This window comes from Asparagus officinalis, chromosome 1, assembly GCF_001876935.1.
Source record: "Asparagus officinalis chromosome 1, Aspof.V1, whole genome shotgun sequence".
Lineage (NCBI taxonomy): Eukaryota > Viridiplantae > Streptophyta > Magnoliopsida > Asparagales > Asparagaceae > Asparagus > Asparagus officinalis.
The window spans coordinates 63905401-63918944 of record NC_033794.1 but is presented as its reverse complement, the minus strand read 5'-3'; the positions used below and the strand labels follow the sequence as shown (position 1 = coordinate 63918944).

Below are 13544 nucleotides of genomic sequence, written 5' to 3'. Positions count from 1 at the left end.
AAGGGGGGATTGGCCGTTGCATATTCTGCTGGCTAATCTCCCAAAGGTTGAACCTGGACCTTTGCCAAAGGCTCCCTCATTTGAGAACTGAAGCTCCGGCAGCAACTTCGATCGAATCGTCCAAGGGAGCAGACTCGACACGAGCATCGAGCGAGGCGTCCTATCGCCACCGAGGAACCCACGTTAAACAAGGAGGGCCTTCCCTCCGCTTCTGTTGTAAACATTTGATTTATTAGTTTGTAATAAGCCTTCTTATTAATACAAACGAACACTCCCTGTTTCCAGGAAATCAAATTTACACCATACAGAAGATGGCAACCACAGTGGGAGAATCCGTTCATTCAGATGAATTGGTGGTGGCGCAGTTTGACGAAGTTGTTGTAGGGACTACTGTTGAGTCCCTTGTGATCAAATTCGAGGGGTACTTACAATCGTCCTCTTCTGGCGGCAATACATCTCGCCCCCACGACAGCCTGAATTATTATTCAGGCTTGGGGGGAATCAACCTTTTGAGCCAGGTTCCCATTTTTGGCGAACCGCTCAAATCAGGCGAGCCTAGCAGTTTAGGCGAGCCCATCTCTTTGAGCCAGGTTCCCGATTTTGGCAAACCGCTCAAATCGGGCAAGCCTAGCAGTTTAGGCGAGCCCAACCTCTTGAGCCAGGTTTCCATTTTTGGCGAACCGCTCAAATCGGGCGAGCCTAGCAGTTTAAGCGAGCCCCACTCTGTGAGCAAGGTGCTCAATTTTGGCGAACCAAGGGCACCTGGCGAACTCTGCAGTTTAAGAGGGCTTCGTCAAACAAGCGAACTTCACCAAGCTCGCCTGACGGCCCAAGATCGCCAGAAAGGCGAAGCAACAGCTCGCCAGACAGGCGCAGGCACACTGTGCCAATCTCGCCTGACGGGCGAACCTCGCCAGCATGAACCTCGCCAACACGCTCACGCCCAAATGGGGGTGGCCACCTCGTTTGCCTGCACGGGTCTGACGTCCGTCTCTGACGACGACGACGACGACGATTGCTCAGCAGTGGCAATGTCGGAGACTTCAAGCTCAGTTCAGGGCAAGCACACAAATGTGCACATGACTGACATCCCTGAGGAGATGTCTAGGAGGCTCGACGAGCAACAAGCAACCATCGACTCCCTAAAGGAGATGTTGGAGCAGCTCCTGAGCGAGAAGAAGAGGAAGAGAGAGAGGGCTTCGCGGGCTTCGCATAAATCCTTGAAGCACAAAGAGCGGGTGCCTACTCCTTCTCACTCCTCATCCGAGGCATCTAGAGGAGCGTCATCTTTGGGCAATAACCCAAGAGACAAGAGATTTGACGATCTCCAAAGTCAACTCGATGCCTTGAAGCTCCAGAAGCATGTGAACAAGCTGGGGGTTGTCAGACCGTATCCAATTGAATGGGATGCGGTCTCCTACCCGGCAAAGTTCGAGCCGCTGGACCTCCTACAGTTCAATGGCAAGGGTTCTCCTACCCAGCACATCTACTACTTCCAGGCGCAAACTGGACACATAGTGGGGAACGATCCCATTATGACCCGACTATTCATTGGTACCCTCAAGGGGGTCGCTTTCGAATGATTTCGCAGATTGGAGCCCGGGTCCATCACCTGCTGGAAGGACATGGAAAGGCTCTTCGTGGCCAGATTCTTCGACGATGACACCGAAGTATCTATGGCCACCCTGCTAACTGTGAAGCAGAGGAAGACAGAGTCTGTAAGCAGCTTTGTCAAGAGATTCAGAAACCGATCGTTGCATTCCCGCGATCGAGTTTCCGAGGCCACGCTCATCGAGATGTGCCGGAACAATCTCTCCATCAGCGTTCTGTCCAATATGGGCGTTGTTGAAGCTCGCTCATGGAAAGACTTACTCCGCCAAGGAGAACAAGTCGAGAGCATGCTCAAGCATATGGGTGACGAAGACCCGCATGAATTTCGAGGGGATGATGACCAGGTAATGGAGACCATTTCCTCATAGCCTCCAAATTTCCCCCGTTAGTCCTCTTCAATAGGACGGCGGGCCCACAAAACTATCAAGTTAACTGTTACCTCTGATAGTCAGGTCTCCATCAGTCTCATTTAACTTGACAATGGATCTTTTAAAACTATCAAGTTAACTATTACCTCTGATAGTCTCCTCCAAATTTCCCCCATTAGTCCTCTTCAATAGGACGGCGGGCCCACAAAGCTATCACGTTAACAATCACCTCTGTTAGTCCCCTTACACTCCGACAAGTACACGAGTATAAACTGCTTCTTCTGATCCTCCAACTGGTATAAGAGGTTAAACTATTCCCCACACTTCCACTTCTTGAGCCAGGTTCCCAGTACGGGCGAACCGCTCAAATCAGGCGAGCCTAACAGTTAGGCGAGTCCCACTTCTTGAGCCAGGTTTCCATTTACGGCGAACCGCTCAAAACAGGCGAGACTAGCAGTTCAGGTGGGCTGCATCAAACTCCCACTTGGTCAAACCTTCAGATAGTTAGGACCAAAGCCACAATCCCCCGCCAATCCTCTTCAATAGGATGGCGGGACCCCCACTGTCATGTTAACGATCACCTCTGACGAATCAACTTACCAGTCCTCTTCAATAGGATGGTAGGTCCATAGAGTTGCTCAAATCGCAATAAACTCCCACTGTCATGTTAACACTACACCTCTGACAAAATCAACTTACCAATCCTCTTCAAAAGGATGGTAGGTCCTCAAAGTCGCTCCGATCGCGGCAATTCTTATCATGTTAACGATTACCTCTGATAGCCGACACCGTCATTCCCGTAAATAACGTTGTCCGATCAGTCGTCATACTCATACGTCCCTGAACGATTTGATTCTCCCAGCACCGTCTTTCCCATAAAAGGCGTTGTTGTTTGATAGTGGCCTACTATGCGATGTGCTGCTATTTCAGGGTTCATCTTTGCCCCAAAAGAAGACAAATCAGGGTTCGTCTTCATCTTTGCCCTAAGAGAAGATAAGCTTCCCCCCTAGACTCCAACGGGTATACGAGTATAAATTGTTCCCTCCACTCCAACTGGTGCATGAGTCTAAACTGCTCCTACCCTCCGACTGGTATACGATGTTAAACTACTCCCTTAATCCAAACGCCTCAAAAGGCTAAGGATAGAGGAGAAATTTTAGCATTAAGCCTAAGAGAAACTCCTCGATAACTTACCATGCTAAGGGCAAGAGCATGGCTAGTCCAACTCAAACGGCAGTTGGTAAAGACAAATCAAGTCCGTTGATAGCTGAGGGTTTGCTCAAAATCCTAGAAGGCGATCATCAGCTGCGAGTGAAGAGCAGGGATCACTTTATGGGTCTTCATATCCAAAGTGTTCCAGACCCCATGCGGCCCGATTCAGGTCTGAAAACTTTGGAGGGGGTTTTGTAGGCAATAAAAATTGCCTTTAATCCTTATCAGAGAAGTTCAGAATAAAACTGCTAAAACCTCGCCCGAAATAGCAGAAAAAGGGGAAAACGCAGATATCTCCCAAACCGTAAGGAATTTGGCGAAACGGAGGAAGCGAACCTAAGTCCTTGGCTAGGTTCGGATGGCCCCATCTCGTCGAGATAGGCGATTTTCATATATAACTCGTCCAATTCCGACTTACGGTTTGAAAGTTACGGCCTATTCTTCGATCCATGCTCAGGAGCTCGCCTGCAGCTCGAATTTCGCCTGCACAATCAAGACCCAAGCTCGCCTGCACACTCGAGCTCGCCTGCAGACCCAGTTCGCCTGCAGTATCAAATCCGCCTGCAGACCCCAAGTCTGCCCGCAGTCCCAAACTCGCCTGCAGACTCAGCTCGCCTGCAAGCTCGCCTGCAGACCCAAGTCTGCCTGCAGTCCTAAGCTCGCCTGCAGACCCAAGCTGCAGACTCGCCAGCTCACTGTCAACTGCCCACTTGGAGTATGGGAACAGTTACATCAGTGGTCAAATCCCACAAATCAAGGGAGAGGGCACAATACTCCAGGCCCGTCAGATGGCCGTCCACAGTACGAATGAGCGGACAGGCGCCGAAACAGCCTGCACCCTCATAAATGCGGCTCACCTCAGTTGTCCAGGTGAAGGGACGAGAGCCGCCAACGCTCGGTGGTTGGTCAGATCCACGCAAGCATCTGACAGCCGTTGTCACGCATACGAGGAGGGGCTTTCCCACTCCTATGTAGCGTGATGCAGAGCACAGCTCTTCGAATGACCATTGACGGTACGAATGAACAGCAGGACGTCTCCGAACAACGTGTGGTCACATCCCATAATTCAAGGAGCAGTCAAGCTATCTCCCTCACCTCTATTAGTGGTCAAATCCCATGAATCAAGGGATAGCCCATGCCATCCCTTGCCTGTTAAAACCCATCTTCAGCAGCATGAAGAAGGGGGATTGGCCGTTGCATATTCTGCTGGCTAATCTCCCAAAGGTTGAACCTGGACCTTTGCCAAAGGCTCCCTCATTTGAGAACCGAAGCTCCGGCAGCAACTTCGATCGGATCGTCCAAGGGAAGCAGACTCGGCACGAGCACCGAGCGAGGCATCCTATCGCCACCTAAAGTCCCCACACAAAACAAAGAGGGCCTTCCCTCTGCTTCTGTTGTAAACATTTGATTTGTTAGTTTGTAATAAGCTTTCTTATAAATACAAACGAAACTCCTTTCTTCGGAAGAATCAAATTTTCACCCTACAGAAGATGGCGACCACAGTGGGAGAATCCGTTCATTCAGATGAATTGGTGGTGGCGCAGTCTGACGAAGTTGCTGCAGGGACTACTGTTGAGTCCCTTGTGATCAAATTCGAAGGGTACTTACAATCGTCCTCTTCTCGCAGCAATACATCTCGCGATGGTTGCAGAGTCGTGCGGGTGGCCCAGCCCCAAGAGGCTGAGGCAACCAAGCCTGAGGGATCTACCCAAGCCGAGGCAGGGGGTTCTTTTCCCCCCGAACCAGTTGAGGCCGAGCCGAGATTCGAGAATGCAGGTCTAGGGGCTGCTGAATGGGTCGATGAACGATCCTCGCAGACCCCTGTGCAAGAGGAATCAACCATTTGTGTCGACGCAGAATATGCCTCCGTCGTCGACATGAACGCTCCTCGTTCAAAAAGATCCAAACAGCGGCGACGAAAAGCTCTCGCTCGTCTCGAGGCGCAATCCCTCATCCCCCACGACAGCCTGAATTATTATTCAGGCTTGAGGCGAATCAACCTCTTGAGCCAGGTTCCCATTTTTGGCGAACCGCTCGAATCGGGCGAGCCTAGCAGTTTAGGCGAACCCATCTCTTTGAGCCAGGTTCCCAGCTTCGGCGAACCGCTCAAATCAGGCGAGCCTAACGGCTTAGGCAAGCCCAATCTCTTGAGCCAGGTTCCCAGTTTTGGCGAACCGCTCAAATCGGGCGAGCCTAGCAGTTTAGGCGAGTCCCACTCTGTGAGCAAGGTGTTCAATTTTGGCGAACCAAGGGCACCTGCCGCTCAAATCAGGCGAGCTTAACAGTTGAGGCGAGCTCATCTCTTTGAGCCAGGTTCCCAGTTTCGGCGAACCGCTCAAATCAGGCGAGCTTAACAGTTGAGGCGAGCTCATCTCTTTGAGCCAGGTTCCCAGTTTCGGCGAACCGCTCAAATCAGGCGAGCTTAACAGTTGAGGCGAGCTCATCTCTTTGAGCCAGGTTCCCAGTTTCGGCGAACCGCTCAAATCAGGCGAGCTTAACAGTTGAGGCGAGCTCATCTCTTTGAGCCAGGTTCCCAGTTTCGGCGAACCGCTCAAATCAGGCGAGCTTAACAGTTGAGGCGAGCTCATCTCTTTGAGCCAGGTTCCCAGTTTCGGCGAACCGCTCAAATCAGGCGAGCTTAACAGTTGAGGCGAGCTCATCTCTTTGAGCCAGGTTCCCAGTTTCGGCGAACCGCTCAAATCAGGCGAGCTTAACAGTTGAGGCGAGCTCATCTCTTTGAGCCAGGTTCCCAGTTTCGGCGAACCGCTCAAATCAGGCGAGCTTAACAGTTGAGGCGAGCTCATCTCTTTGAGCCAGGTTCCCAGTTTCGGCGAACCGCTCAAATCAGGCGAGCTTAACAGTTGAGGCGAGCTCATCTCTTTGAGCCAGGTTCCCAGTTTCGGCGAACCGCTCAAATCAGGCGAGCTTAACAGTTGAGGCGAGCTCATCTCTTTGAGCCAGGTTCCCAGTTTCGGCGAACCGCTCAAATCAGGCGAGCTTAACAGTTGAGGCGAGCTCATCTCTTTGAGCCAGGTTCCCAGTTTCGGCGAACCGCTCAAATCAGGCGAGCTTAACAGTTGAGGCGAGCTCATCTCTTTGAGCCAGGTTCCCAGTTTCGGCGAACCGCTCAAATCAGGCGAGCTTAACAGTTGAGGCGAGCTCATCTCTTTGAGCCAGGTTCCCAGTTTCGGCGAACCGCTCAAATCAGGCGAGCTTAACAGTTGAGGCGAGCTCATCTCTTTGAGCCAGGTTCCCAGTTTCGGCGAACCGCTCAAATCAGGCGAGCTTAACAGTTGAGGCGAGCTCATCTCTTTGAGCCAGGTTCCCAGTTTCGGCGAACCGCTCAAATCAGGCGAGCTTAACAGTTGAGGCGAGCTCATCTCTTTGAGCCAGGTTCCCAGTTTCGGCGAACCGCTCAAATCAGGCGAGCTTAACAGTTGAGGCGAGCTCATCTCTTTGAGCCAGGTTCCCAGTTTCGGCGAACCGCTCAAATCAGGCGAGCTTAACAGTTGAGGCGAGCTCATCTCTTTGAGCCAGGTTCCCAGTTTCGGCGAACCGCTCAAATCAGGCGAGCTTAACAGTTGAGGCGAGCTCATCTCTTTGAGCCAGGTTCCCAGTTTCGGCGAACCGCTCAAATCAGGCGAGCTTAACAGTTGAGGCGAGCTCATCTCTTTGAGCCAGGTTCCCAGTTTCGGCGAACCGCTCAAATCAGGCGAGCTTAACAGTTGAGGCGAGCTCATCTCTTTGAGCCAGGTTCCCAGTTTCGGCGAACCGCTCAAATCAGGCGAGCTTAACAGTTGAGGCGAGCTCATCTCTTTGAGCCAGGTTCCCAGTTTCGGCGAACCGCTCAAATCAGGCGAGCTTAACAGTTGAGGCGAGCTCATCTCTTTGAGCCAGGTTCCCAGTTTCGGCGAACCGCTCAAATCAGGCGAGCTTAACAGTTGAGGCGAGCTCATCTCTTTGAGCCAGGTTCCCAGTTTCGGCGAACCGCTCAAATCAGGCGAGCTTAACAGTTGAGGCGAGCTCATCTCTTTGAGCCAGGTTCCCAGTTTCGGCGAACCGCTCAAATCAGGCGAGCTTAACAGTTGAGGCGAGCTCATCTCTTTGAGCCAGGTTCCCAGTTTCGGCGAACCGCTCAAATCAGGCGAGCTTAACAGTTGAGGCGAGCTCATCTCTTTGAGCCAGGTTCCCAGTTTCGGCGAACCGCTCAAATCAGGCGAGCTTAACAGTTGAGGCGAGCTCATCTCTTTGAGCCAGGTTCCCAGTTTCGGCGAACCGCTCAAATCAGGCGAGCTTAACAGTTGAGGCGAGCTCATCTCTTTGAGCCAGGTTCCCAGTTTCGGCGAACCGCTCAAATCAGGCGAGCTTAACAGTTGAGGCGAGCTCATCTCTTTGAGCCAGGTTCCCAGTTTCGGCGAACCGCTCAAATCAGGCGAGCTTAACAGTTGAGGCGAGCTCATCTCTTTGAGCCAGGTTCCCAGTTTCGGCGAACCGCTCAAATCAGGCGAGCTTAACAGTTGAGGCGAGCTCATCTCTTTGAGCCAGGTTCCCAGTTTCGGCGAACCGCTCAAATCAGGCGAGCTTAACAGTTGAGGCGAGCTCATCTCTTTGAGCCAGGTTCCCAGTTTCGGCGAACCGCTCAAATCAGGCGAGCTTAACAGTTGAGGCGAGCTCATCTCTTTGAGCCAGGTTCCCAGTTTCGGCGAACCGCTCAAATCAGGCGAGCTTAACAGTTGAGGCGAGCTCATCTCTTTGAGCCAGGTTCCCAGTTTCGGCGAACCGCTCAAATCAGGCGAGCTTAACAGTTGAGGCGAGCTCATCTCTTTGAGCCAGGTTCCCAGTTTCGGCGAACCGCTCAAATCAGGCGAGCTTAACAGTTGAGGCGAGCTCATCTCTTTGAGCCAGGTTCCCAGTTTCGGCGAACCGCTCAAATCAGGCGAGCTTAACAGTTGAGGCGAGCTCATCTCTTTGAGCCAGGTTCCCAGTTTCGGCGAACCGCTCAAATCAGGCGAGCTTAACAGTTGAGGCGAGCTCATCTCTTTGAGCCAGGTTCCCAGTTTCGGCGAACCGCTCAAATCAGGCGAGCTTAACAGTTGAGGCGAGCTCATCTCTTTGAGCCAGGTTCCCAGTTTCGGCGAACCGCTCAAATCAGGCGAGCTTAACAGTTGAGGCGAGCTCATCTCTTTGAGCCAGGTTCCCAGTTTCGGCGAACCGCTCAAATCAGGCGAGCTTAACAGTTGAGGCGAGCTCATCTCTTTGAGCCAGGTTCCCAGTTTCGGCGAACCGCTCAAATCAGGCGAGCTTAACAGTTGAGGCGAGCTCATCTCTTTGAGCCAGGTTCCCAGTTTCGGCGAACCGCTCAAATCAGGCGAGCTTAACAGTTGAGGCGAGCTCATCTCTTTGAGCCAGGTTCCCAGTTTCGGCGAACCGCTCAAATCAGGCGAGCTTAACAGTTGAGGCGAGCTCATCTCTTTGAGCCAGGTTCCCAGTTTCGGCGAACCGCTCAAATCAGGCGAGCTTAACAGTTGAGGCGAGCTCATCTCTTTGAGCCAGGTTCCCAGTTTCGGCGAACCGCTCAAATCAGGCGAGCTTAACAGTTGAGGCGAGCTCATCTCTTTGAGCCAGGTTCCCAGTTTCGGCGAACCGCTCAAATCAGGCGAGCTTAACAGTTGAGGCGAGCTCATCTCTTTGAGCCAGGTTCCCAGTTTCGGCGAACCGCTCAAATCAGGCGAGCTTAACAGTTGAGGCGAGCTCATCTCTTTGAGCCAGGTTCCCAGTTTCGGCGAACCGCTCAAATCAGGCGAGCTTAACAGTTGAGGCGAGCTCATCTCTTTGAGCCAGGTTCCCAGTTTCGGCGAACCGCTCAAATCAGGCGAGCTTAACAGTTGAGGCGAGCTCATCTCTTTGAGCCAGGTTCCCAGTTTCGGCGAACCGCTCAAATCAGGCGAGCTTAACAGTTGAGGCGAGCTCATCTCTTTGAGCCAGGTTCCCAGTTTCGGCGAACCGCTCAAATCAGGCGAGCTTAACAGTTGAGGCGAGCTCATCTCTTTGAGCCAGGTTCCCAGTTTCGGCGAACCGCTCAAATCAGGCGAGCTTAACAGTTGAGGCGAGCTCATCTCTTTGAGCCAGGTTCCCAGTTTCGGCGAACCGCTCAAATCAGGCGAGCTTAACAGTTGAGGCGAGCTCATCTCTTTGAGCCAGGTTCCCAGTTTCGGCGAACCGCTCAAATCAGGCGAGCTTAACAGTTGAGGCGAGCTCATCTCTTTGAGCCAGGTTCCCAGTTTCGGCGAACCGCTCAAATCAGGCGAGCTTAACAGTTGAGGCGAGCTCATCTCTTTGAGCCAGGTTCCCAGTTTCGGCGAACCGCTCAAATCAGGCGAGCTTAACAGTTGAGGCGAGCTCATCTCTTTGAGCCAGGTTCCCAGTTTCGGCGAACCGCTCAAATCAGGCGAGCTTAACAGTTGAGGCGAGCTCATCTCTTTGAGCCAGGTTCCCAGTTTCGGCGAACCGCTCAAATCAGGCGAGCTTAACAGTTGAGGCGAGCTCATCTCTTTGAGCCAGGTTCCCAGTTTCGGCGAACCGCTCAAATCAGGCGAGCTTAACAGTTTAGGCGAGCCCATCTCTTTGAGCCAGGTTCCCAGTTTCGGCGAACCGCTCAAATCAGGCGAGCCTAACAGTTAGGTGAGCCCCACTTCCTGAGCCAGGTTTCCATTTATGGCGAACCGCTCAAAACAGGCAATACTAGCAGTTCAGGTGGGCTGCATCAAACTCCCACTTGGTCAAACCTTCAGATAGTTAGGACCAAAGCCACAATCCCCCGCCAATCCTCTTCAATAGGATGGCGGGACCCCCAAATCTGTCACGTTAACAGTTACCTCTGACAAATCAACTTACCAGTCCTCTTCAATAGGATGGTAGGTCCATAGAGTTGCTCAAATCGCAATAAACTCCCACTGTCATGTTAACACTACACCTCTGACAAAATCAACTTACCAATCCTCTTCAAAAGGATGGTAGGTCCTCAAAGTCGCTCCGATCGCGGCAATTCTTATCATGTTAACGATTACCTCTGATAGCCGACACCATCATTCCCGCAAATGATGTTGTCCAATCAATCGTCACACTCATACGTCCCTGAACGATTTGATTCTCCCAGCACCGTCTTTCCCATAAAAGGCGTTGTTGTTTGATAGTGGCCTACTATGCGATGTGCTGCTATTTCAGGGTTCATCTTTGCCCCAAAAGAAGACAAATCAGGGTTCGTCTTCATCTTTGCCCTAAGAGAAGATAAGCTTCCCCCCTAGACTCCAACGGGTATACGAGTATAAATTGTTCCCTCCACTCCAACTTAAACTGCTCCTACCCTCCGACTGGTATACGAGGTTAAACTGCTCCCTTAAATCCAAACGCCTCGAAAGGCTAAGGATAGAGGAGAAATTTTAGCATTGAGCCTAAGAGAGACTCCTCGACAACTTACCATGCTAAGGGCAAGAGCATGGCTAGTCCAACTCAAACGGCAGTTGGTAAAGACGAATCAAGTCCGTTGATAGCTGAGGGTTTGCTCAAAATCCTAGAAGGCGATCATCAGCTGCGAGCGAAGAGGTCAGCTTCACCGAGCTTGTTGGAGGACTCCTCACTCCATCTGAGCAGGGATCACTTTATGGGTCTTCATATCCAAAGTGTTCCAGACCCCATGCGGCCCGATTCAGGTCTGAAAACTTTGGAGGGGGTTTTGTAGGCAATAAAAATTGCCTTTAATCCTTATCAGAGAAGTTCAGAATAAAACTGCTAAAACCTCGCCCGAAATAGCAGAAAAAGGGGAAAACGCAGATATCTCCCAAACCGAAGCAAACCGAAGCCTTTGGCTCGGTTCGGATGGCCCCATCTCGTCGAGATAGGCGATTTTCATATATAATTCGTCCAATTCCGACTTACGGTTTGAAAGTTACGGCCTATTCTTCGATCCATGCTCAGGAGCTCGCCTGCAGCTCGAATTTCGCCTGCGCGATCAAGACCCAAGTCTGCCTGCGCACCTGAGCTCGCCTGCAGACCCAATTCGCCTGCTAGCTCGCCTGCAGACCCAAGTCTGCCTGCGCACCTGAGCTCGCCTGCAGACCCAGTTCTCCTGCAAGCTCGCCTGCAGACCCAAGTCTGCATGCAGTCCTAAGCTCGACTGCAAAACCAAGCTGCAGACTCGCCAGCTCACTGTCAACTCCCCACTTGGAGTATGAGAATAGTTACATTAGTGGTCAAATCCCACAAATCAAGGGAGAGGGCACAGTACCCCAAGACCGTCAAGCGGCCGCTCACAGTATGAATGATTGGGCAGGTATCGAGTCGACCTGAACATTCATAAATGCAGCTCACCTCGGCTGTCTGAGTCAAGAGCCGGATCCGCCAGCACCCGGCGAGCTGTCCAAGCCCACTCGAGTACCAGGAACCCGCTTTCCCACCTCTCTCGGTCTGAAGAGAGAAGACACGGTACTCCAGGCCCGTCGAGTGACCGCTCACGGTACGAGTGATCGGACAGATGCCAGATCAACCTGCGCGTTCATAAATGCAACTCAGCTCATCGGTCCAAGTCAAGAGCTGGAACCGCCAGCGCACAGTGAGCTGGCCCAATCCACTCGAGTAATGGACGACCGCTCCTAGGCGACAGGACGTGAAACACGACCCATCGAGTGACGGTTCGTAGTACAGAAGAGCGACAAGATGTCTCTCAATAGTGTATGGTCACATCCCATGATTCAAGGAGCGGCCACGCCATCTCTCCTCTATTTAAGAACCTCGCCCGGCTACAGGAAGGAGGTTCACACATAGTTAATTGATTAATTCAATCAGTTAACTGAACCACTGGCTCTCGACTCCCAACGGAGTCGACGACAAGCTCTCTGCATCACTTTTGCATTGCAGCGCCACTTCCTAGTTCTGAGCCCCGATCGCCGGTGAACTAGAAGACCCAAACTCCATCGAACCGAGTTTCTACTGTGTACTGAAGCTCCGGCAGCAACTTTGATCGGATCGTCCAAGGGAAGTAGACTCGGCACGAGCACCGAGCGAGGCGTCCTATCGCCACCGAGGAACCCACGTTAAACAAGGAGGGCCTTCCCCCCGCTTCTGTTGTAAACATTTGATTTATTAGTTTGTAATAAGTCTTCTTATTAATACAAACGAAGTTCCCTATTTTCGGGAGATCAAAATTTACACCTACAAGGGTCTAACATATGCCACATAATATTGATGAAGCGATCAAGCAACGCAATGAGGCAGTTGATCAAATGGAATTGCCTCAGCAAGTGAGCTATTGGAAGAGGATCGTGATAATGAATCAAAATTACGTCGCGACAATAAGAAGAAATTGAAAGATTAGATTGCTCCCGACCGACTAGAGATAACTTTTTTATCTATAAAAGTGGCTTCTCTGTCTGCACAAGTGAGAAGGCTGAGAGAGGAGTTGAGCAATGCCCGATGCAACATCCTCATTGTATATAACAATAAGAGGCTGACGGGAGAGGTGTCCAACCCAGCGATGGAGATGCAAACTTGTATAGGTTAGATCCTTTTTTCATTACTTGTGAATTATATTGCATAGTTGTTAAAATTATAAATTGGTTGTTAAGGTTACAAATTGGTTGTTAGGGTTAGGATTGGTTGTTAATGTCAGGGATTTGTTGTTAAGGTTAGAGATTGATTGTTAATGGTAGAGATTGATTGTTAAGTATATTGATTGATTATTAATTTTAAGGATTGGTTGTTAAGTTTATGGATTGATTGTTAAGTATATGGATTAGTTGTTAAGGTTAGATAGTGGTTGTTTTTTCATAATTATATTTTGAATCTTCTATTTTTTTTTGAATCAGGTACTCTACAGATCGTGGCTGACATTAAGATTGAGAGGGAAGTCCCTTCAACCTGACATAATTATCTAGACCATTTCGTTGCCATAAGCCTTCTTTCATGCAGGCGCTCCATGATTTTCTTTCATATCATCTCCACCAAGGGTAAGATACATAATATTTGTGCCTTTCTTATCAAACTATTGAAGGACCCAACAACGTTCGAAGTAACATGGTCATACCTGTAAATCACATAATTTTTTTTATAAGTTTGCCTGTAACCTTAACAACTAAGATGTAAGCATAACAACTAAAACATAACCTTAACAACTAAAACTTAACCTTAACAACGAAACGGTAAACTTAACAACAAAACTCTAACCTTAACAAACAAAACATAACCTTAACAACAAAAAAATTAAACTTAACAACAAAACTCTAACCATAACAACCAAAATCTAACTTTAACAACAAATTTGTAGACGTAACAATAAAACTGTAATCTTAACAACAAAAC

General features: G+C 50.4%; 1 protein-coding gene across 1 annotated transcript in view; it reads left to right on the top strand.

The window, feature by feature from the left end:
- The window catches only part of LOC109835164 (CCA tRNA nucleotidyltransferase, mitochondrial-like), a 31586-nt gene extending 18479 nt beyond the window's left edge, over window positions 1-13107 (top strand). Inside the window, exon 5 of the mRNA XM_020403156.1 lies at window positions 13052-13107. Coding sequence (XP_020258745.1) covers window positions 13052-13107 — 56 coding nt within the window. The remainder of the gene's footprint in view (window positions 1-13051) is intronic.